At 41.0% G+C, this 26850-nt stretch overlaps 1 protein-coding gene across 8 annotated transcripts in view; it reads right to left on the bottom strand.

Moving 5' to 3' along the window:
- Positions 1 to 26850, bottom strand: part of epha7.S (EPH receptor A7 S homeolog) — a 147357-nt gene that overhangs the window by 22549 nt on the left and 97958 nt on the right. For 4 of the 8 annotated variants that reach the window (XM_018265430.2, XM_041564642.1, XM_018265426.2 and 1 more), the window contains 3 exons: positions 24502 to 24610; positions 22490 to 22545; positions 1038 to 1163 (listed from right to left, as the gene is read on the bottom strand). In XM_018265430.2, the coding sequence (XP_018120919.1) occupies positions 1038 to 1163; positions 22490 to 22545; positions 24502 to 24610 (291 nt within the window). The remainder of the gene's footprint in view (positions 1 to 1037; positions 1164 to 22489; positions 22546 to 24501; positions 24611 to 26850) is intronic. The other 4 variants (XM_041564641.1, XM_041564643.1, XM_018265427.2 and 1 more) reach the window with 1 other exon arrangement.

The raw sequence follows: 26850 nt of genomic DNA, 5'->3' as shown, positions 1-26850 counted from the left end.
TATCAAATGGTGAACTCTAACTTTCACCCATTGTTAAATAAACTTCTAAAACTCTCACAGGAATGAATATAAAACAAGGTACTGTTTTATCCTTACAGAGAAAAAAAATCATTTTTAAAAATTAGAATAATTTGCTTAAATAGACTCTAAGGGATATGGCCTTCCTGTAATATATTCTGTATTTGTTTGAAATTACAGGTATGTGAACCAGTCATCCAGAAAGTTCAGAATTACGGAATGAACATCTCCATAGACTCCATTATAATCAAATAATCCAAACTTAAAAAAATATTTTTTTTTCTTCTCTTTAATAATAAAACAGTACCTTGTACTTGATCCAAACTAATTTATAATTAATACCTATTAGAAGCCTATTCGGTTTATTTAATGTTTACATGATTTTCTATTAGACTTAAGGTATGAAGATCCAAATAATGGAAAGATCTGTTATCCAGAAAACCCCCAAGTCCTGAGAATTTTCGATAACCGGTCCCATGCCTGTACAAGAGAGTAGGCATTTCCATTTGGCTGCTGCTCTAGTGATGCACAATTGAGTCCTGTCAATTGATAGTGACACAATATTCAATATCTCTTAAAAAGTTCTCTCTTAATGATAGGGTAATTTGTCACTTTTGTTTAAATAATAATACACTATACCACAAACAGGGGATTATGGCTTTCATTAACATGGTCTCGCATACAGAAGGTATAAAAAGTGGTTTATTTTACAGGCTGGGAAGCAGCCCCTCAAATACATGACTATTTCTTCAATTTCACATTTTCTCAGAATGTGTAGATTGCTGTAAAAAGAAAATGCAAGTTTGCTTGCAGGTCATTATAATAGTAAATACATAAATGCATAAGTAAAATGTGCATACACTCTTTATGGTTTCCTAATTGTGATGCCATGCCACATATTGAAAACCCAACAGATGATTTATGATTTATAATTATTTGCTGGTCATATCACTCAAGAGATGTGATCTTGGATCAAATGGAAATACTGAACATTAAAAAAAAAAAAAAACAACCCTTACCTGACCCAATCACACGCTCAATTTTAATACAAGATGCATCTAGTTCCTTGGCAAACTGATGGACAGCTCTGTTTGGATCCTCGTACGTTTCAGGGTCAATGTAGGTTTTGGTGCCTGGAAATTTAACTGTAATGATGTCAGAAAGCAGGACTGTGATCAAGGAAGGTGCTTATTGTGTAGCCAGATAGGAATGCCATTTCACAGAACACTTTGTGGAATATGCATTTTTGCTATCAGCCTATAAATAAGTATAAGTAGCTTAAAGGTGTATGCACAGATATATTAAGGGCAATTACAACCCAAACCACTAAGAAAATGCTTCCTTACTTATCCAAGTAACTAAACAAAGAATATATATATATATATATATATACAGGTATATACAGGATCCCTTATCCGGAAACCCGATATCCAGAAAGCTCCGAATTATGGAATGGCTCCCATAGACTCCATTTTATCCAAATAATCCAAATTTTTAAAACTTATTTCCTTTTTCTCTGTAATAATAAAACAGTAGCTTGTACTCGATCCCAACTAAGATATAATTAATCCTTATTGAAACCAGCATATTGGGTTTATTAAATGTTTATATGAATTTCTAGAAGACTTAAGGCATGATGACCCAAATTACGGAAAGATCCGTTATCCGGAAAACCCCAGGTCCTGAGCATTCTGGATAACAGGTCCTATACCTGTATATATATATATATATATATATATATATATATATATATATATATATATATATATATATATATATATATATATATATATATTCATCCAATATTGTTATGCATATCATTAACATTTGATAAATACAACATACCTTGAGTTATGCTAGTTAGGTGCCTTATATTATTATTTTTAGTCCATTCTTTTGATAATCTTAGTTAGTGAACTTAGACAACAAACCCATTATGATAGGAATGGATGCATTTATAAATAACTGTACAAAATGTTGACTAAAAATGAGTATGTGTAATAACACACAACCCACAGCTTCTATTGATTTCAGATGCACATAAATGTGGAGGCTAAGGTAAGACAAGGACGTATCTGGTCACCCACTAATGATCAAGGTCAGTTAGAGTCTGGTACAAAGCTTTAACTCTCAGTTTAAATAGCAATCCCAATAAAATTACAGCATAATGTCATTAATTCTGATTGCTCAAAAAGGAAATTCATATCAGTCCCCATCGCTCAATCACAAGACCCCATCTCTCAATATGGGGGTCTAAGCCAATAATCTCTTCTTGCATAATAAACGTGCCATGTTCTTAAAGGAATAGTTCAGTGTGAAAATAAAAACTGGGTAAATAGATAGGCTGTGCAAAATAAAAAATGTTTCTAATATAGTTAGTTAGCCAAAAATGTAATATATAAAGGCTGGAGTGAACAGATGTCTAATAAAACCGGCAGAATCCAACTTCCTGCTTTTCAGCTCTATAACGCTGAGTTAGTCAGTGACTTGAAGGGGGGCCACATGGTAAATTTCTGTTCAGTGAGTTTGTAATTGATCCTCAGCATTCAGCTCAGATTCAAAAGCAACAGATATGACCCATGTGGCCCCCCCTCAAGTCTCTGATTGGTTACTGCCTGGTAACCAGGGTAACCAGTCAGTGTAAACCAAGAGAGCTGAAAAGCAGGAAGTAGAGTCCTGACTGACATGTTATACATCAAATCACTCCAGCCTTTATACATTACATTTTTGGCTAACTAACTATATTACAAACATTTTTTATTTTGCACAGCCTATCTATTTATACAGTTTTTATTTTTATACTGAACAATTCCTTTAAATGACATAACATACTTCTTTCTAAGCTCTCATTCACAGAAAAATAAACATAACACATTTACATTATTTAAATGTCTTTAATCTTGTCACACACATTATTTTAACATGTTTTAAATATTTAAATTGCCATTATTAAACTAATTTGTGTGAAGTCAAAGAGCACAAATATATAAATGGAAGAGTATAGCAAACAACAATTAACCTTATACAATGTGATTGCAAGCAGGCAGATGGAGAATGAGCTATACTTTTCATTTTTTATGATAAGCAGCCTGGATTCAGTGTCGGACTGGCCCGGCGGGATACCGGGAAAAAACCCGGTGGGCCCCGACCCTTGTGGGCCCCCGCCGGGCCAGAACCCTTCTCCCGATATTTCCAATCGCGAATTTTTTTTTTATTTGCGCCGATGCGCAGCGCCGCCTGCGCATGTGCGCCGAACGGCGTTGCTGCGTATGCGCACCGAGCGGCTTTGGTGCGCATGCGCGCCGAGCGGTTTTGTTGTTGCGCATGCGCGTCGAACGGCGCTGTTGCGCATGCGCGCCGAACGGCTGGGCCGACAGGTTTTAGTAGGGGGCGGGGTCGGCGGGGGGCCCCTGGACAGCAGTCCCGGTGGGCCCCGGGCCTCCCAGTCCGACCCTGCCTGGATTCCAAGTAACCTCTTGCATCTCAAATGGGCCTCTGATGGTTCCTTATTTAAGCTGTCATAAAACATTTTGACAGGAGAGAGATCCTCTGGCATACCAACGTGGAAAAAGTGTTGGCCAGGATCTGAAGGCATTGTTTGCAAAAAATCGTGGGAGTAAATAAATGGAAATTGCAACTGCTTTAGTAAACAAATGTATCTGTCTTTTCAAATGCTTGATTTGATAACAAAAGAGGTCCAGAGATTTGGTTGGCATACCAAAATGACTTGCCTAAATTTAACGTTATATAAAACCAGAAAACATGTATTCCTAATCAAGAAATTAGCTTTTTAGTAACAATAAAACAAAACAAAATGTAAAAGAGATGGTGACTATTGTGCTCAGATGCTGCGTATGCAATCTGATTAACCCTTTAAGTGCCAGCAGAATTTCACATTTTGGTTACGCGAAATGCCAGCCGTTTTTGAAACATTTTGTGCTCTCTCACTTTAGGGGCATTTTCTAAGGGGAAACCTATAGTTTACCTAGGAAAACTATACATTGTTTTTTTCGGGAGAAACTGAGCTTTCTAAATCTGCCTGAGTTTTCCTGTATTTCCACCACAATTTATAGTACTAAATACCAAAAAAAAAAAGAAAAATTACCATTTTTCATCGTATATCAATTTATACCAGAAAAATATTTCATGTTACGGATGAAAATCCAACTGATTTGGAAAGCCTTATGTCTCTCGAATGTGCCAATACCAGATATGTATAGTTTTAGGGAGATTTAGGATTTCTGTACAGCAAAAACTCCCGGCAGTATATTACCGAATTTTGAAAGCACTAAGGCAGAAAACGGCATGCTTTAGATTCCAAGGCAAAAAATCCTGAAACCGTAGGTTTACCCCAGAAAACCATACATTTTTGAAAAGTACACATTCTGCCGATTACAAAATGGGTAACTATGTCTCTCTACTCCCAACCACCAAACATAAAATCTTGTCTGAACATAGCGGTTTTTCAAAAAAAATTCAAAATTCTGAAAAATCATTTCAAAGGTTTTATTTTGCTGCTCCGCATATCCCAAACTATATTAGGTACCAAGAAAAAGCACCTGAAATATGATTGCCAGGGTTCCACTGAACAGTTTGATACCCATTATGCATAGGTTTACCAAAGTATTTGGCATTTAGAGACACCAATATGAAGTTAGCACATCCAAATTGTTCAGGACTTTACTTCAGCTACTGAGAAATCAACACATTGACTGCATTTTTGTGGGGTAAAAACACAGAAATATATGTTTACCCCCCAAACCCATATATTTTTGGAAAGTACACATTCTACTGAATCTAAAATGGGTACCCATGCCTTTCTGCTCCAAACTACTGAGTCGCAAGGCTTTCCCAAAGTTGTCGGTTTTGGTGAAATATCTGAAAATTGCCTCAAAGCTTCAACTTCCCAGCACCATATCACCCATGTGTCATTATGTACTAAGAAAAAGCACCCTAAATATGATTGCCAGGGTTCCTCCAAACAGTTTGGTGGCCATTGTTCATAGGTTTACCAAAGTATCTGGCATTTAGAGGCCCCAAAATGAAGTTAGCGCATACAAATAGTCCTGTGGGTAACTTCATCTAATGAAAAATCAACACATTGACTGCATTTTTGTGGGGTAAAAACACAGAAATATATGTTTACCCCCCAAACCCATATATTTTTGGAAAGTACACATTCTACTGAACCTAAAATGGGTACCCATGCCTTTCTGCTCCAAACTACTGAGTCGCAAGGCTTTCCCAAAATTGTCGGTTTTGGTGAAATATCTGAAAATTGCCTCAAACCTTCAACTTCCCAGCACCATATCGCCCATGTATCATTACGTACTAAGAAAAAGCACCCTAAATATGATTGGCAGGGTTCCTCTGAACATTTTGGTAGTCATTGTTCATAAGTTTACCAAAGTATCTGGCATTTAGAGGCCCCAAAATGAAGTTAGCGCATACAAACAGTCCCGTGGGTAACTTCAGCTAATGAAAGATCAACACACAGGAGAAAGCTCTCTGTTTAGTGCTGAATTAAGCATTGAAATTCCTGTTTGAGACAGGATTTTTTGTTATCACTTGGTGTGTGAATGTGTTGTCCACTTGGTGGGTGAAATTTGGGAAGTTTTAAGTTGATTTTCTTTACTAAAAATCGATTTTTCTTTTGACCCTGAAGGTGAGTGATTCTTAGCCCAGTTCCCTTCACTTGCTCTGGGCTACAAACTCACTGTTAGATCCCCTACCCCTCCCCCGCACCTGGGTGTCAGTTTCATTTGCATTTTTCTCTTGTTTCAGCACAAATTGTTTAATTTTTGTACAGATTGAGTGGATATTTTGATTTTGCACTCAGTTCTGTGAGGAGAGAAAGCTAAAGGGAGAAGGATTTAATATAAGTATAAATATAAAATCTTTTCCAGCAGCAGCAGTGCAGCTCCCAGGCACCTGCTCACATTAACCCTCTCCCTGCCACAGCTTCTCAACTTAAAACTTACTTTTTTGTTAATCAATAGTATAAAGCTTTCTTTTTGTGTGGTGTTGTGTAAAATAATGGGAGGGAATAAAAAGGAAAGTTATAAAAAAACATCTCTTGGTTCTAAAGCAAAAGGACCTGAAAAACCCAGCTGTAGCTCTGCAAGGAAACACCAGGCAGAGCCCATGTCAAAAAGCCCCATTGCCTCTACTTCTGCTGCTGCTGCCAATGTGACCCCTGCTAAAACATTTGCACACGTGGTAGCTACTGGCAGCAACCCTAGCCAAGTCACTGCTGGGGTAGAGAAGCTTACAAGGAAGCATGGGGTCAGATGCCTAATGTCAAGCACTCATGGCATAGAGGCTTATATAAAGGCTGCAGCTGAAGTGGTGGGCCACTCTGCAGTAGTGGCAGCAAGTAAAATGTATGGGAAAGCCATAATCTTTGCCCGTACTCTAACTGCAGTGCATACTCTGGTACAGAGGGGTATCACAGTGGGAGGGAGTTATGTCCCTGTAGAACCCCTAGAAGGATTGGGCACAAGGGTGGTTTTATCTAATGTGCCCCCCTTTATGCAAGACCACTTATTGTACCCCCACCTGCAAGCCCTTGGGGAGTTAAAATCAAATATGTCTAGAATTCCCCTGGGATGTAAGGAGAGCAGACTGAGGCACGTCCTTTCCTTTAAAAGGCAGGTGCAACTACTTTTACCTCGGGGGCAAGACACTATTGAGGGGTCTTTCGGGGTTCCATTTGAAGGGGTGCTGTATAAAATTTTTTACAGCACAGAGGAAGTGAGGTGCTTCCTTTGCAAGAACCTGGGGCACACTCGCCAGAGTTGCCCCAAAGGGCAAATTAAGACCACAGCCCCTGTTCCTGCTCCCAGTGCCTCAAATAAAACATCTTATCCTGCTGGGACTATTTCAGCAGGGTCCTCAAAGGGGATATCTCCTTCACTAAAGGAGGTGGCTGTTACACAACCCACCTCTACAACATCCAAACCTCCTCCTTCTTCACTGAAGACATCTAAGGCTGCAGCATGTCTTACAATTGCGGCAAAAGAGAAGGGGGAAAACATGTCAAAGCTTCCCCCAGGGTCACAGTTGTTCCTACCACAAAAAAGTGTACCCCTGTTATGGGCACCCCTGAAGGTGTGGGGTACCCATGATTGCAACACCTGGTGGGGTTGGGGCAGATAGTGGCCTTTCCTCTTCAGATGCCAAGAAAAAGAGGAAATTTAAATCAAACTGGCTGGTACCTGAGGAATGGGCATCAGTGGTTAATGATGGAGCACCCCCATCCAAGGGTAAAAAGGGCAGCAAAACTTCTGCTCCTCATGTGGTGACATTGTCTGGCCCAACTGTTGGTCACGATCAACCTGTGTCAGACCATGCACTCTTGCCTCCAGACCAGGTGGGGAATAATGAGGTTAATGGTCTGCATGGCCTTGAACATGGCAGTGTTGGTTTCCCCACAGAGTCAGGGGTGCAGTATCTGCCTCAAAATCATTTGGAAGATCTTCCCTTGGAGTGTAAAGAGATACCTAATGAGACTCCTGCAGAGTGGGCAGTCAGTGTTCCTGAGGTGCTGATATTTGGCAAATGCAACCAGCCTCAGTTTTTAGTGCCTCAGGGTATTTCACTCCAGGAGGGGAGAATATTGGGCTAACCCCCATACAGGACCCTGCAGATAAAACTGCTGGGAAGGATGGTGAGGGTGGAGTTGTAAATACGGTGGAGGGTAGCCAGACAACCTCTACTGTTCATGCTAAAATCTCTCCTCCCTTGTCTTCAACTGACCCAAATGTTATTGCCATCCAGAAAGCACAGGAGGTAGTAGAGAGGGCAGAGGCTAACCATCGAGCCTCCAAAGCTCTACCGGTTGCTGGGGAGCTAATTAGTTCTGTTGCTCCTGTGTCAAACACTTCCAAATGTGTTTCAAGTGAAGTTGAGGGAACACCTGAGCCATTGCAGGGTCTCCAGAAAAGTGATTCTGATACTTTTCCTGTAACAACTTGTGGAGAGATTCTCAAAGCTCTAGTGGAGAGGGGAGATTATCAATCCCTTAGCCAGGAAGAGCTCATGGATGAGGGGAACATCGAAGAGGAGGTTGACATAGGAGTGGCAAATCCTTCTACCCCAATCATCCCTGCTGAGGAACTCAAAATGTTTCTTGAGAGCACCCTTGGTGTTAAATTAGAGAAGAAGATGCACATGGCTCTGGAGAAGTGGCATGATTTGCCTTTAGTTATCAATTCTGTGAGACAATACATTAAGGTCATAAAAGAGGCCAAGAACTATGGAACAGCGGAATATCTCCGTATAATGAAGTTTCACAAAAAATGTTTGTCTCATCAGACCTTGATGAAGGTTAAAGCACTTCCTAAGACTCAGTAATGGCCTTGAGTATAAGCACACTTAATACTAATGGCTGTCGGAATCCTTTCCGAATGTTTCAGGTACTCTCCTTTCTTCGTCAAGGAGGGTACTCTGTGAGTTTCCTCCAAGAGACCCACACCACTCCAGAGCTTGAAGCAAGCTGGAATCTGGAGTGGAAGGGAAGGGTCTTTTTTAATCACCTCACTTGGACATCATGCGGGGTGGTGACCCTTTCTCAGATTCCTTCCAGCCAGAGGTCCTGAATGCTACCTCTGTCATCCCTGGCCGTCTATTGCATCTTCGGGTCCGGGAGTCAGGTAGAACATATAATCTAATGAATGTGTATGCTCCTACTACCGGACCAGAGAGGGCACGGTTCTTTGAAAGTTTGTCAGCCTACATGGAGACAATTGACTCTGATGAAGCCTTGATTATAGGGGGGTGATTTTAATTACACCCTTGATGCTCGAGATCGCAATGTACCCAAGAAAAGAGACTCGTCTGAGTCCATTTTGCGAGAACTAATTGCTCATTTCTCCTTGGTTGATGTCTGGAGAGAGCAGAACCCAGAGACGGTTGCTTTTACCTATGTCAGGGTGAGAGATGGTCATGTTTCTCAATCCCGGATTGATAGGATATATATATCGAGCCATCTCATGTCACGAGCCCAGTCGAGCACCATTAGATTGGCACCATTCTCAGACCACAATTGTGTATCCCTGAGAATGTCAATCGCACCATCTCTGCCAAAAGCTGCTTACTGGCACTTTAACAACAGTTTATTAGAAGATGAGGGTTTTGCAAAGTCAGTCCGGGATACATGGAGAGGCTGGAGGGCCTTTCAGGATGAATTTGCCACATTGAACCAGTGGTGGGATGTAGGCAAGGTTCACCTAAAGCTCTTGTGTCAAGAGTATACCAAAAGTGTGAGCGGGCAGCGCAATGCAGAGATTGAGGCACTGAATGGGGAGGTGCTTGATCTTGAGCAAAGGCTATCAGGCTCTGAAGACCAAGCCCTTCAGTGTGAATATCTAGAAAGGAAAGAAGCGCTGCGTAACATGGAACAACGACAGGCTCGTGGTGCCTTTGTGCGAAGCCGGATGCAGTTACTTTGTGATATGGATCGTGGTTCCCGATTCTTCTATGCTCTGGAGAAGAAGAAGGGGAACCGAAAACAAATCACATGCCTTTTTGCGGAGGATGGAACCCCCCTTGAGGATCCGGAGGCTATCCGGGACAGAGCCCGGTCCTTCTATCAAAACCTTTTTTCTCCAGATCCCATCTCTCCAGATGCCTGTGAGGAGCTATGGGATGGGCTTCCAGTGGTCAGTGAGAGGAGAAAAGAGAGGTTGGAAACACCAATCACTCTAGAGGAACTCTCTCAAGCACTCCGTTTAATGCCCCACAATAAATCTCCTGGGCTTGACGGACTGACCATAGAGTTCTTCCAGTTCTTTTGGGATACTCTGGGCCCTGATTTCCATAGGGTCCTAACTGAGGCCTTCAAGAAAGGTGAGTTGCCACTTTCGTGTCGTCGAGCAGTGTTATCACTACTTCCTAAGAAGGGGGATCTCCGTCTTATTAAGAACTGGAGACCAGTCTCACTGCTTAGCACAGACTATAAGATCGTGGCCAAAGCTATCTCACTTAGGCTCAAATCTGTGCTGGCAGAGGTGATTCATCCTGACCAGTCCTATACAGTCCCCGGTCGGACAATTTTTGATAATGTCTTTTTAATCCGAGACTTACTACATTTTGCGAGAAGGACTGGTCTATCTCTTGCTTTTCTCTCTCTGGATCAAGAGAAGGCATTTGACAGGGTGGATCACCAATATCTTATAGGCACTCTGCAAGCCTATAGCTTTGGCCCACAGTTTGTGGGCTACCTGAAAACAATGTATGCCTCTGCAGAGTGTTTAGTTAAAATCAACTGGTCTCTGACTGCACCTCTGGCCTTTGGACAAGGAGTTCGGCAAGGATGCCCTTGTCGGGACAACTGTACTCGCTGGCCATTGAGCCCTTCCTGTGTCTCTTAAGGAAAAAGGCTCACGGGACTGGTGCTCAAAGAACCTGACATGAGGGTGGTTCTCTCAGCCTACGCTGATGATGTAATTCTTGTGGCCCAGGACCTAGATGATCTTGAGCGGGCACAAGAGTGTCAAGAAGTCTACGCTGCTGCCTCATCTGCCCGGATCAACTGGTCCAAGAGCTCAGGCCTTCTGGAGGGTTCTCTAAAGGTGGATTTCCTGCCTCCTGCTTTTCGTGACATCTCGTGGGAGAGTAAAATCATTAAATATTTAGGCGTCTACCTATCAGCTGAGGAGTATCCTGTCTCACAGAATTTCATTGAACTTGAGGAATGTGTTCTAACGCGCCTTGGAAAGTGGAAGGGTTTTGCTAAAGTACTTTCTATGAGGGGAGAGCTTTGGTGATTAATCAGCTGGTGGCCTCTCAGATCGTGGTACCGGCTGATATGTCTTAGCCCAACCCAAGAATTCATTGCTAAGATCCAGAGAAGGTTACTGGACTTTCTCTGGATAGGAAAGCATTGGGTTTCTGCAGGTGTCTCAAGCCTCCCGTTGAAAGAGGGAGGCAGGGAGTCGTGTGTATACGTTCTCAAGTGCACACCTTCCGTCTCCAGCAAATACAGAGATACTTGTATGCAGATCCTTCTCCACAGTGGTGTACTCTAGCATCGAGTTTTTATCGCCAGGTACGAAATATGGGATATGACCGGCAATTGTTTATAATTGAACCTGAGGGTTTCCTAAGAAACCTTTCAACCCTGCCGGCTTACTACCAAGACACGCTAAAAACCTGGAGCATGGTATCCGTGTTAAGGCAAGGAGCCATTGAAGGGGAAGACATTCTAAATTGAGCCCCTACTTTACAATCCATCTTTTAAGACTAGGATGTTAGAATCCATCAGCATCCGACGTCGCCTTTGCCAGGCTCGGTTAACCAGAGTTGGAAATCTCCTGGATTTTGAGAAATCAGATTGGGTGGACTCTCAAGCAGTTATGCAACGCATGGGATTCCTCACCACTAGGGTTCCACACCGTCTTCTCAAGGAAATCAAGGACACAATCTCTCCTGATTCTCACACCTTCATTGATGGGGTTTTACATTCTGGAGAGCCACGTCCACCTTGGAACTCCTCACCTCCAGACATAATAATAGCACCTAAAACCCGTCAATCCCCCCAAGCACCTCCTTCCCCCAACTTGAGCCAGTTGGAGAATTTTCCATTGACACGCTTTCATGATATAACAAGAAAGCTGTTGTACTCTCTAATGCTTCACACTGTACACTTCCTTGCCCTCATCTCCCGATATGATACCATCTGGAGACGTGTGCTTAATGAGGGTGAAAGACCTCAGTGGCAAGCTCTTTATTCCAGTTTGGTGCCTAGACCAACTGGAGACTTGAGTTGGAAAGTGCTGCATGGTGCATTGAGCACAGGAGAGTATTTAGCTCGTTTTACAGACTCCCCAGCTGCTTGTCCATTCTGTGGCAAAGGAGAGTCTGTGTTTCATGCTTATTTTACGTGTGCCAGACTGCAACCTCTATTGGCTCTTTTGAGGAAGCTTTACCTGCAGTTCTGGTTACACTTTTCCCCTCATGTTTATATTTTTGGACGCCCAGTATCCCGGGACAATAAAGAGAAAGACCTTCTCTCCAACTTGCTCCTGGCTTTAGCTAAATTAGTCATCCATAAATCTAGAAAGCAATGTTTGGAAGGTGGGAATCCTCTGCCAGCAGAGGTCTTGTTCCGAGTGCTGGTGCGTTCCCGCATCCGAGCAGAGTACACCCAAGCAGTGTTTACTGGTCGGTTGAAAGAATTTGCTGACCAGTGGGCAATAGATGGGGTACTTTGCTCAGTATCCCCAGACCTGGTTTCTGTTCAGACAATTCTCACACTCCATATTTAAGTGCACTTTAATTTAAGTGACAGTTGTATTTTAATCAGTTAATCATCTCCTTTGAGATGTGATTAACTTTGGTGAGCAATCACTCACCTGCAATTTGAATAATATATCAGCAAATGAAAGATCAACACATTTACTGCATTTTTGTGGGGTAAAAACACAGAAATATATGTTTACCCCCAAAACCCATATATTTTTGGAAAGTACACATTCTACCGAATCTAAAATGGGTACCCATGCCTTTCTGCTCCAAACTACTGAGTCGCAAGGCTTTCCCACAATTGTCGGTTTTGGTGAAATATCTGAAAATTGCCTCAAAAATTCAACTTCTCAGCACCATATCACCCATGTATCGTTACGCACCAAGAAAAAGCACCCTAAATATGATTGCCAGGGTTCCTCCAAACAGTTTGGTGGCCATTGTTCATAGGTTTACCAAAGTATCTGGCATTTAGAGGCCCCAAAATGAAGTTAGCGCATACAAATAGTCCTGTGGGTAACTTCATCTAATGAAAAATCAACACATTGACTGCATTTTTGTGGGGTAAAAACACAGAAATATATGTTTACCCCCCAAACCCATATATTTTTGGAAAGTACACATTCTACTGAATCTAAAATGGGTACCCATGCCTTTCTGCTCCAAACTACTGAGTCGCAAGGCTTTCCCAAAGTTGTCGGTTTTGGTGAAATATCTGAAAATTGCCTCAAAGCTTCAACTTCCCAGCACCATATCACCCATGTGTCATTATGTACTAAGAAAAAGCACCCTAAATATGATTACCAGGGTTCCTCCAAACAGTTTGGTGACCATTGTTCATAGGTTTACCAAAGTATCTGGCATTTAGAGGCCCCAAAATGAAGTTAGCGCATACAAATAGTCCTGTGGGTAACTTCATCTAATGAAAAATCAACACATTGACTGCATTTTTGTGGGGTAAAAACACAGAAATATATGTTTACCCCCCAAACCCATATATTTTTGGAAAGTACACATTCTACTGAATCTAAAATGGGTACCCATGCCTTTCTGCTCCAAACTACTGAGTCGCAAGGCTTTCCCAAAGTTGTCGGTTTTGGTGAAATATCTGAAAATTGCCTCAAAGCTTCAACTTCCCAGCACCATATCACCCATGTGTCATTACGTACTAAGAAAAAGCACCCTAAATATGATTGCCAGGGTTCCTCTGAACATTTTGGTGGCCATTGTTCATAAGTTTACCAAAGTATCTGGCATTTAGAGGCCCCAAAATGAAGTTAGCGCATACAAACAGTCCGTGGGTAACTTCAGCTAATGAAAAATCAACACATTGACTTCATTTTTGTGGGGTAAAAACACAGAAATATATGTTTACCCCCCAAAACCTTTATATTTTTGGAAAGTACACATTCTACAGAATCTAAAATGGGTACCCATGCCTTTCTGCTCCAAACTACTAAGTCGCAAGGCTTTCCCACAATTGTCGGTTTTGGTGAAATATCTGAAAATTGCCTCAAAGCTTCAACTTCTCAGCACCATATCACCCATGTATCGTTATGCACCAAAGAAAAAGCACCCTAAATATGATTGCCAGGGTTCCTCCGAACAGTTTGGTGGCCATTGTTCATAGGTTTACCAAAGTATATGGCATTTAGAGGCCCCAAAATGAAGTTAGCACATACAAATTGTCCTGTGGGTAACTTCAGCTAATGAAAAATCAACACATTGACTGCATTTTGTGGGGTAAAAACACAGAAATATATGTTTACCCCCAACCCCATATATTTTGGAAAGTACACATTCTACAGAATCTAAAATGGGTACCCATGCCTTTCTGCTCCAAACTACTGAGTCGCAAGGCTTTGCCAAATTTGGCGGTTTGGGTGAAATATCTGGAAATTGCCTCAAAGCTTCAACTTTCCAGCATCGTATTGTCCATGTATCATTACCAGCATAAAGCATCCTAAAAATAAACATAGGGGTCTACTAAACAGTTTGATGCCCAATGTGCATAGATATACCAAACTATGTGGTGCACAGAGACCCCCAAATGACAATATGTATAGACATTTTCACCGCTGACGCGCTGGCTGCTGCAATATAACCACCCGGTGTGTGTATTATTGCGACATTAGACCACCTAACAGTACAGAGACCCCAGAAAACCATATATTTTCAGAAAGTACACATTCTGACGAATCCAATATGGTTAAATAAGTGTTTCTACTGCAAACTGCCAAACTGCAAAGCAATGCTGAACATAAAGTTTTTTATCAAATTTCTGAAAATTGTCACAAACCTTGAATTTTACCCCATTATATGCCCCACATTTCGTAACTTATCAGAATAAAACATCCTAAATATGAACGCCAGGGGTCTACTGAACACTTTGATGCCCAATATGCATAGATATACCAAACTATGTGGCGCACAGAGACCCCCAAATGACAATAGTGTATATACATTTTCACGGCTGACGCGCGCTGGCTGCTGCAATATAAGCACCTGGTGTGTGTAATATGCGACATTAGACCCCCCTAACAGTACAGAGACCCCAGAAAACCATATATTTTCAGAAAGTACACATGCTGACGAATCCAATATGGGTAAATATGTGTTCCTACTGCAAACTGCCAAACTGCAAAGCAATGCTGAACGTAACGGTTTTTATCAAATTTCTGAAAATCGTCACAAAGCTTGAATTTTACCACACATTTCGTAACTTATCAGCATAAAACATCCTAAATATGAATGCCAGGGGTCTACTGAACACTTTGATGCCCAGTATGCATAGATATACCAAACTATGTGGCGCACAGAGACCCCCAAATGACAATAGCGTATATACATTTTCACGGCTGACGCGCTGGCTGCTGCAATATAAGCACCTGGTGTGTGTATTATGCAACATTAGACCCCCCTAACAGTACAGAGACCCCAGAAAACCATATATTTTCAGAAAGTACACATTCTGATGAATCCAATATGGGTAAATAAGTGTTTATACTGCAAACTGCCAAACTGCACAGCAATGCTGAACATAACGGTTTTTATAAAATTTCTGAAAATCGTCACAAAGCTTGAATTTTACCCCATTATATGCCCCACATTTCGTAACTTATCAGCATAAAACATCCTAAATATGAACGCCAGGGGTCTACTGAACACTTTGATGCCCAATATGCATAGATATACCAAACTATGTGGCGCACAGAGACCCCCAAATGACAATAGTGTATATACATTTTCATGGCTGACGCGCTGGCTGCTGCAATATAAGCATCTGGTGTGTGTATTATGCGACATTAGACCCCCCTAACAGTACAGAGACCCCAGAAAACCATATATTTTCAGAAAGTACACATGCTGACGAATCCAATATGGGTTAATAAGTGTTTCTACTGCAAACTGCCAATCAATGCTGAACGTAACGGTTTTTATCAAATTTCTGAAAATCGTCACAAAGCTTGAATTTTACCCCATTATATGCCCCACATTTCGTAACTTATCAGCATAAAACATCCTAAATATGAACGCCAGGGGTCTACTGAACACTTTGATGCCCAATATGCATAGATATACCAAACTATGTGGCGCACAGAGATCCCCAAATGACAATAGTGTATATACATTTTCACGGCTGACGCGCGCTGGCTGCTGCAATATAAGCACCTGGTGTGTGTAATATGCGACATTAGACCCCCCTAACAGTACAGAGACCCCAGAAAACCATATATTTTCAGAAAGTACACATGCTGACGAATCCAATATGGGTAAATATGTGTTCCTACTGCAAACTGCCAAACTGCAAAGCAATGCTGAACGTAACGGTTTTTATCAAATTTCTGAAAATCGTCACAAAGCTTGAATTTTACCCCACATTTCGTAACTTATCAGCATAAAACATACTAAATATGAATGCCAGGGGTCTACTGAACACTTTGATGCCCAGTATGCATAGATATACCAAACTATGTGGCGCACAGAGACCCCCAAATGACAATAGCGTATATACATTTTCACGGCTGACGCGCTCGCTGCTGCAATATAAGCACCTGGTGTGTGTATTATGCAACATTAGACCCCCCTAACAGTACAGAGACCCCAGAAAACCATATATTTTCAGAAAGTACACATTCTGATGAATCCAATATGGGTAAATAAGTGTTTATACTGCAAACTGCCAAACTGCAAATCAATGCTGAACGTAACGGTTTTTATCAAATTTCTGAAAATCGTCACAAAGCTTGAATTTTACCCCATTATATGCCCCACATTTCGTAACTTATCAGCATAAAACATCCTAAATATGAACGCCAGGGGTCTACTGAACACTTTGATGCCCAATATGCATAGATATACCAAACTATGTGGCGCACAGAGATCCCCAAATGAAAATAGTGTATATACATTTTCACGGCTGACGCGCTGGCTGCTGCAATATAAGCACCTGGTGTGTGTATTATGCGACATTAGACCCCCCTAACAGTACAGAGACTCCAGAAAACCATATATTTTCAGAAAGTACACATTCTGACGAATCCAATATGGGTAAATATGTGTTTCTACTGCAAACTGCCAAACTGCAAAGCAATGCTGAACATAACGGTTTTTATCAAATTTCTGAAAATCGTCAGAAAGATTGAATTTTACCCCATTATATGCCCCACATTTCGTAACGTATCAGCATAAAACATCCTAAATATGAACGCCAAGGGTCTACTGAACACTTTGATGCCCAATATGCATAGATATACCAAACTATGTGGCGCACAGAGAACACCAAATGACAATAGTGTATATACATTTTCACAGCTGACGCGCTGGCTGCTGCAATATAAGCACCTGGTGTGTGTATTATGCGACATTAGACCCCCCTAACAGTACAGAGACCCCAGAAAACCATATATTTTCAGAAAGTACACATTCTGACGAATCCAATATGGGTAAATAAGTGTTTCTACTGCAAACTGCCAAACTACAAAGCAATGCTGAACATAACGGTTTTTATCAAATTTCTGAAAATTGTCAGAAAGCTTGAATTTTACCCCATTATATGCCCCACATTTCGTAACGTATCAGCATAAAACATCCTAAATATGAACACCAGGTGTCTACTGAACACTTTGATGCCCAATATGCATAGATATACCAAACTATGTGGCGCACAGAGACCCCCAAATGGATATATAGTATATAAAATTTACAAGGCAAAACAAAATAAGGCAGTAAAGAGTGAAATGCAAAAAAATCCAATAAAACCACAAAAATCAATGTTTTTTTTCCAGACTATTGTTATCGGCCGTCAGAATCACAGTTTGAATATTTAGCTGGGCCAAACAGGTTATACGGCTAGAAACAAGTGAACACAACATATGCAGAGCTGAAAATGCAATAAAATGGCTAAAAATTCAATAAAATGGCTAAAAATGCACCAAAATACCCAAAATTGCAATATAATCACCGAAATAACATACAAAAGGTATTGCACAGTACGGTTAGCGAATACGCTATGCGTAATGGCAATAAAACATTTTTTTCAGCCAAAAAAAGAGACAATGCGATAAGAAAAAAAAAAAAAAGCCACAATGCCATGTATGTGCGTGTGTGTGTGTACAAATGGTAAATTACATGTTATGTGCGCGTGTGTGCGTGTGCACGTGTGTGTAAGTGCAGTGAGTGTAAGTGACCCCCCCAATCCCCAAAAATGTATGTGTAAGTGTGTGTAAGTGTGAATCTAAGTGTGTATTACTGTAATAAGTGTGTGTTGGTGTGTTTGTGTGTGTTATTGTTGCACTAACCTGAAAAAATCGCTGGAGACTGTTGCAGGCGATCAGGAAGAGCCCCTGGAAGACATCTGCGTCGTGGTTCCTGTCTCTGTGCTGTGGGGGCGGAGATCGACGACGCAGTGCAGGCTGCAGCAGCAGGACACGTAAGTAACACGTGCCTGCTGCTGTTTTTGGGCCCCTGGGCGATCGCGCCCCAGGGGCCACTCGATCCCCTGCTCTGCTCGTTGCCTAGGGGCAGGGGATCGAAGCAGAACGGAGCGAGCGGCTCTAACAGCCGCTCCTCCGCTCCAGAACCCGGAAGTGCTGCAGAACGTATAATCTACGTTCTGTGGCATTTCAATTTACTTTTCCACAGAACGTAGATTCTACGTTCTGTGGCACTTAAAGGGTTAAATTAATCACAAACCTCCATTTCAATGAAGGCTGACAAACTACAGTAGTTCAGCCCAAATGAAATGTAACTCTTTTTCTAAGCATAGCTGGCACAGGAAAATATTTTTCTTTATACATATACAAATAGCTATACAAATATGAGCAGAAATTGATAGTGGCAGTATTCATTACCAATGCTTTAACAATAATCCATAACCTCGCTTTAACAATAACACTGTAAATTATTAGTGTTATCATTTTTAAAGCCCCATGCCAAGTTACTTAACAGGAACATTGTAATTAAACAATGTTTTTGTTTATAAATTTGAATTGCACTACTATGCCCAAAAAGTGATAATTCAACCACACATAATCAAATAGTCACAGTGTTGTGCCTTTGTGAATGTCAAAAGTAAATCTTGCCCTGGCTGAATATGATCCATGAATATTAAATCACTGCATATGCTCTTAATATTAATCTCTGTAGAGAAGAATATTTGAAAAATGTAAATCCAGTGAACTGGTTAAACACATCTACTATGGTAAGTCATTTGCATAGACAAAAAAAGATCATGTGTTCAAATAAATAAATGCCAGACCATTAATGATTGACTGATCTGACCAATGATCAGCAATATGATTAAAACACTTGCTTAATAGAGGTGCCTTATAACTTTTGCTTTAAATATAAATTCAATGTGTAATTTCTAATTCTTATTTTGTCTTAGCAGACTGATATTCTCAGATATTAGTGTTTTTTTTAGTTCCCGGAGAGCAAGGGATAGACCACTAAGGGGTATGAAAGGATGCCCCTTAAAGGAATTGTTCAGTGTAAAAATAAAAACTGGGTAAATAGATAGGCTGTGCAAAATAATAAATGTTTCTAATATAGTTAGTTAGGCAAAAATGTAATGTATAAACAACCTTACTCACCTCAGAGACTTGCAAGATTTCAGCTACTGGACTCATCTGGCAATAGGACACTGGGGGAGCTCTTAGTGGACATGCAGTTTCCTACTCTCACCCAACTTAAAGATAGATCTGGGATATACAGCTATAGGTACATGCAGCTCCGACATGCATTCCGCGCTCAATTCTCAGATTTAATGCTGCAATATGTCACACCCCCTTTTGAATTGGTCCTTAGAAATCCGAGGCGCACAAAATTGTCCTCCAGGCTGCTCAAAACAGGCACTACACCCTTTGACAAGGCCTTGCCTAAGTGGCAATCTATTCTACCTACAATAACAGATGAGCTAAAGATTCGGTCTACTCTGGCCTGATTGCCCTGAAGGACAAACTTATTCAGCTTAAATTTCTGCATCAAATTTACATCACACCTAGCAAACTGGAGAAAATGGGTAGAAACCCAGGGGCCATATGCCCCAAGTGTCAGGAGGGAGAGGCGGGATTCCTCCATATGACATGGACGTGTCCACATATACGTCCATTCTGGGCCTCCATTGTGAGATACATGTAAGATGAACTGGCCTTCCCGGGCCTCTGCACTCCAGAAGTCTGCCTGCTGGGGCTGGTGGACAAAATATTACCTCTGAATAAGACCAGGTTACTGTTCCGAGACCTCCTTTTCTATGCAAAGAAAGTTCTGATGATCAAATGGATGGCCCCCCACGATGCAGGCATGAATTCAATTAATCAACAAAAGCTCCCATTGATCAAACTTACCTATGAGGGCCGAGGTTGTCCGGAAAAGTTTGAACAGATTTGGACGCCCTGGCTCGATGTAAATCCTGAAGTGTATCCTGATTAACTAGACCATGGGTCCCCAACCTTTTTTACCTGTGACTCACATTTAAATGTAAAAAGAGTTGGGGAGCAACACAAGCATTAAAAAGTCTATGAGGATGTCAAATAAGGGCTGTGATTGGCTGTTTGGTACCTCCTATATGGACTGCAAACCCATAGGAGGTTGTTTGGCAGTACACTTGTTTTTTATGCACCAAAACTTGCCTGGAAGCCTGGAATTCAAGAATAATCACCTGCTATGAGGCCACTGGGAGCAACATCCAAGGGGTTGGGGAGCAACATGTTGCTCGCGAGCTACTGGTTGGGGATCACTGAACTAGACAGTACCTTCCTTAGTAGCGATCCCAATGGGTCCCCAGTTCCAATGGTCATGACAGCCCCACCCACTGAGCTACTCTCATTAATTGTCAGTAAGGAATGCTTAACATGTGTACACTTGTATAATTGTTTAATGCACAGCATGGTGGTTCTCCTTTGTTGTCTCTATCACCTGTTGTATGGTTAAAAAGCATAAATAAAACTTGTAAAAAAAATGTTTTAATGTATAAAGGCTGGAGTAACTGGATTTCTAACATAATAGCCAGAACACTACTTCCTGCTTTTCAGCTCTCTTGGTTTACACTAACTGGTTGCCCTGTTTACCAGGCAGTAACCAATCAGAAACTTGAGGGGGCCACATGGGTCAAATCTGTTGCTTTTGAATCTGAGCTGAATGCTGAGGATCAATTGCAAACTCACTGAACAGATATATACCATGTGGCCCCCCCTTCAACTCGCTGACTAGCTCAGAGTTAGAGAGCTGAAAAGCAGGAAGTAGTGTTCTGGCTATTACGTTAGACATCCAGTCACTCCATCCTTTATACAATACATTTTTGGCTAACTTACTATATTAGAAACATTTTTTTATTTTGCACAGTCTATTTACACAGTTTCTATTTTCACACTACTGTTCCTATAATGCTCACATCTGAACCCTGGCCTCAACACTTGATTTAAAGGGATACTGTCATGGGAACAATTTTTTTTTCAAAACACATCAATTAATAGTGCTGCTCCAGCAGAATTCTGCACTGAAATCCATTTCTCAAAAGAGCAAACAGATTTTTTTTATATTCAATTTTGAAATCTGACATGGGGCTAGACATTTTGTCAATTTCCCAGCTGCCCCTGGTCATGTGACTTGTGCCTGCACTTTAGGAGAGAAATGCTTTCTGGCTGGCTGCTGTTTTTCTTTCTCAATGTAACTGAATGTGTCTCTGTGGGACATGGGTTTTTACTATTAAGTGCTGTTCTTAGATCTACCAGGCAGCTGTTATCTTGTGTTAGGGAGCTGCTATCTGGTTACCTTCCCATTGTTCTTTTGTTTGGCTGCTGGGGGGTGGGGAAGGGAGGGGGTGATATCACTCCAACTTGCAGTACAGCAGTAAAGAGTGATTGAATTTTATCAGAGCACAAGTCACATGACTTGGGGCAGCTGGGAAATTGACAATATGTCTAGCCCCATGTCAGATTTCAAAATTGAATATAAAAAAATCTGTTTGCTCTTTTGAGAAATGGATTTCAGTGCATAATTCTGCTGGAGCAGCACTATTAACAGATTAATTTTGAAAAAATATTTTTTTCCCATGACAGTATCCCTTTAAGGAAGACAGTAAAGACAGAACCCTCTTGTGGGCTGCAAACCATGACACTCCATAATTTGCACATCAGAATAACATGCAAGTTAGGGGATGGGGGGGGGGTGGTGATACCTATGTGCCTCCCACCACCTGCTCCTCTTGGACAGAGTGAAGCCTAAACAAATGAACACAAAGACTAGCAGTCATTCTTGCAAAGTGCAAAAAAAATGTTGTTTTTCTATATTTAAAAAAAATGTTTTGCATTCATATAAAGGTTTCCTTAGACTTAATTTGCAGAAATGTTGTTTTTTTTTCTTATAATTACATTTAATACTAGGTGGAATAGCTCCAGTTTCTGACCAGGCAACAGTGTTGTCATTATAATGATTGACAAGCAATTCTGAAAGAGAAACCCAGAGGCAAAGATCACAGATACCTGACCACTGAACTATAAATTACAGAATCTCCTGGGAGGTCCTTAGGAAGCTGTGAAAAGAAATTCTAATATAAAGTAGCAGTCACTGCCATTACTGTTTGTGAAGGAACACATAAATGTCATAAGTGTAATCAGGTTCATCTGTGTTCTTACAATGCATTGCAGAGCTCCCTGTGAGAGAAATATACAATGAAAATATTAACAAAGCAAATTTCTTTGCGACATAGAAAGCAAACACTTACAATGAAAGTAAAGTTCTTCATCCCCTTCTTGGTCAGCTTTGCTGTAGCCACAGTGCCTAGGATTTCAAAAGAAGGAATTGTTTATTGCACTGCCCACCTGCCTCTTTTTCATCTCAAGTAATACACAATAATACAATTAAACAGTAATACTGTACAATGTTTGAAAACTGGTATGTTAAGGAAGGTTTCTTTATAACATATTTTACAGACATTTTGCCTGATTAGACAAAGGCTCAGCATGGAATTAGAAATGAAATTCTGCCAAACACAGATTTTTTATCTGCAACATCTGCAACAAGGGAGCCCTGTCCTCACCAAACATAGTCATTTTTAACTGATTGTTCTCCAGATTGTTTGGAGATGAGCGTGGACATGTCTTCTTTGATATACTGTACGGTATATACATTTTTTAAAGCAAAAGTAATGTATTTTGCACAAAACTGCGATACCCCCTCATTTTAAACTGGATTTAGTGTAGATGTTAGCATTTGGTCTGCAATGTTTTCCTACATGATGCTAAAGCACTTTTCTAGTATTTATCGCCTTACAAGCAATAGTGCCCAATAGGTCTTGTAAACTTAACTCTAAAGTGAATTTCAGGCACTTTGACCCTGAAAAATGAAGATCAGATGTCTGCCAACCTGTGTGCCAAAAGGAACACAGTCCCCATTTAAAATAATAATCTTTCTTTAAGCATTCTCGTAAAACCAAACTCACATGTATAAATACAAAACCCCAAAGCTATTATATTAACTAAAACAGGGGTGTCCAAACTTTTTGCAACGAGGGCCAGAATTAGTGAGGTGAAAATGTGTGAGGGCCGACCATTCAGCCTGACATCTATTCCGAGGTAGCTAGCTTGTGATCAGGATCATTCACTCCTGGAGATGGACGCGTACACTGCGTTTAGGATGTGAAGAAGTTGAGTCAGTTTGGACTTATTCTCCGCGCCTCATTTAGACAAGGAATCATGTAGCCGCAGCAGTAATATTTGGGCACATGATTAGTGAAAGGATCATTTATACTGCTGCTTGTGTGCTGAAGGTGTTAGCAATAGACACGTACTGGCACGTAGTGATGCACCGCTCTTGCATAGTCTTTCATTTACTGTACTGGCAAGTCAGTACGTCTATTGCACCTTCAGCCCTAAAGAAGAATGCGAGAGCGGCGCGTCACTATGTGTCAGTACGTGTCTATTGCTAACACCTTCAGCACCGAGGCAGCAGTATAGACGTTTATTTCATTTTCACTATGCCCAAATATTACTGCTACGGATACGTGATTCCTGATTGCACTGTGCTGGGGGGCCACATTATTATTAATTTCATGATGGAGGCTGAGGGCCGGTGTAAATTTCAAAATGGGCCGCATTTGGCCCCTGGGCCTGACCTTGGACATGCCTGACCTAAAGAAAGACTCCTCACTATTTTAACAAAATTATTAGTCAATATATTGTAATTAAAGAGCAATTACATATTTCCTAGTATGAGTATAAGTATAATTGTTCTTTTGTATTTATGTAATAAGAGAATGTATAGAGAAATTATTTAGCAGGTTTCTACTTTTTTAATTGCTCTCATTTGTTAAAAGCAATTGCCTTGTTTATAGAAGCGATGGTTTAGTCTCCTTATGACCAACTAAAATTGGATCAAGTCATGAAAAAAACTTAGGCAGCTCAAAAGTCTATGCTTTTTTGATATTATTTGATATTGTTTAGGCTGGCCAATGAAAATACATTGTATATGTTGAGGACCCATCCACTTGCCAAAAACATTGCAGGCTGCACTTGGCACCTTGTGAAAAGGTGCAGGGTCATATACTGTTGACTCAAGACAGCCCTGTACTAGAGAGCTGCAGAACAAACAGTTAAAACATTACATAGGAAATTCTTATACCAGTGTCTACATAATTCTGAAGAATTTGCCTGTAATGCTAAATGGATAAAGCTGACTATTTAATGAATGTAATCTTATATGCATTTCATAATTGATGGATTCAACAAAAATAATTACCTTCTTCCAATGATAAAGCCAAATACCATAAAGACTAAAATGATCGTTCCTGCTACTGCAACCACAGCTATGATGATCACAGGATTTTGTTCAGTAGACACAGCAGTTGCTGTATGAAAAAACAAGTATAAATAAGATTTTAGCCAAGCCCTATAGAATTCTTTTACATATGCATTTCTTACTTTTGAAACAACAATAACAGAGTAATCAATAATATCAAATATCATATTACAAGGACAGGAGCTTATTTTGTGGCACTGTGCATTTGGCTAAGGTCAGAGGGAGATTTTAATCCCAAAGCTACCTGACACGGCTTTTGCGATGCCCCACCTCTCCCCCATACTTTCCTTAACATCACTGGAGTGGATCCAGGGGGGGTGCATTGTTAGTGCAGAGAGCACAATTGCACTTTCGAAACTATAAGAGCTGGCTTTCTGGAATCTGTCTCTCAAAATTACAAAATGTATGACAATCCAGGTAATATATGAATATGTATAACCATACAGAGATATATATATATATATATATATATATATATATATATATATATATATATATATATATATATATATATATATATATATATAGCAAAATGATCAAAAAAACCGCACAACCAGGACTTTCATAAGTGTTGAAAAAACAAAAATTTACTTTATTTTCGACGTTTCGGCTCCTAACTTAAGCCGTCTTCAGGAGGTGAAAACTGCACACACAACACACATATTTAAATGCTAAAATGGCGCCAACCATGAGGTGATGACGTCATCACACCACTGTGTTTTCATTGGTGATCGTGAACATAACGTGTGTAGCCCCCTAGTGGGTGGGGTCTAGCAAATAATGTTCTAGTGTCTATCATTAAGTCCAATTCAGGACTTATTAAAAAACCATATATTTAAATCTATAAACAGTGACACTTATATTAACGTGCTGCTATCCGGTGTTGCTGAGTGAATTTAAAAACATTTCTTCTAAATAGCGCACACAAGGTGCGCTATTAATCTCATGCCCCCAGGAATAAATCAACAGCGCATATGTTTTACCTTATCGCCGCCTCTGTAGGACACATGCCTCCGATCCATGCAATAGTAAGCCCCTTATGCCCGCATCATAAAGCCAAATCCAACAGCGGTCCGTGGCCTAAGCGAGCCCTTCACGACCCCTGAGCATCCAAGTGTCTGATTGGAGTATGTTCATCCATCAATCACCCTGTGGCTCGCAGTGTATTCGTCCCCCTGCGTCCGTATGGAGTACCGGCCTCTCATCATAGCACCGATCAGCGTGTGTCACCGGCTGCCAATAGGAGCCGGTGTTCACGCCCATCAGTGTATCTTATAGGTATGCGGCGGACTCGCGGTAGAACTCCTTTACCCGCAGCTCGTCTGGTCTTCATCTTTATTTGGCGAGAAGCAGCGCCGGCCACTACCAATACCACCAATCCGCGTACGGTTTAGGGTGTCCATACGTTTCCATGTTGCCATCTATCAGCACAACGCTCAGGCGTACGACTTCGTCCTCATCAAGGGCCCCCTTTGATCCGACCAACAAGAGCAGCGTGTAGCACAGGTTGTCCAAAGGACCACCGTGCTCACGCCAATCCATCAGTCAGAGGGGAGCCCTGTCAACACATCAGATCATGATCGAACATCGTCTTTGAGTCGTGTATGAGCGATCGGACGTCCATCGGTTGTGAGCATTCCACAGTCTTGCATCATTGTGCTCGTGCTACTAGCGGGTAGGGCAGTCAGGGTTTACTTACTTATGCGCAGAGGCATGTGTCACTACTCACGGCCGACCTTCAATCGCCACCCTTCGTATTCCATAGGGGGGTATAGAGAGCAAGGCACCTGAAAAACAGTATCCTAGTTAATCAATCACCAAAAGATACATTCCATCAAATAAATATAACATCAATCGACATTAGTATGTCAGTCTTAAACGCTTATTGGCTAAATAGCAACAGTATCAATCCATCTTCTATGTGTCCATTCTGAAAGAAACAGTGTCTCTTATTCGCCACTGAAATGAGACTCCTAAGGAAATATACATAGTTACTGCTATTTAATTATGATTGTACAGTCCCATAACATCCTGAGTTGCTGCAACCAAGTATACAATGATCCCACTTCTCATATCATACAAGTCTGTATGGATCTGTTGGTAGAAAGTAGCTGTTAATAAAAAGGAGACATAGGTAAGGTTTCATTGAGACCATGGGGAGTGAGAGTGTCTAATTTGTAAATCCACATCGATTCTCTTTGGACTAATAGTAAGTCCCTGTTCCCACCCCTTATGGGGACCGGTACGTGGTCTATGATCATATGTCTGAATTGTGGTAATGTATGTTTA

This window comes from Xenopus laevis, chromosome 5S (assembly GCF_017654675.1).
Source record: "Xenopus laevis strain J_2021 chromosome 5S, Xenopus_laevis_v10.1, whole genome shotgun sequence".
Classification (NCBI taxonomy): Eukaryota; Metazoa; Chordata; class Amphibia; order Anura; family Pipidae; genus Xenopus; species Xenopus laevis.
Note: the sequence above shows the minus strand (reverse complement) of the source record. Positions and strands in the feature narration are given on the sequence as shown.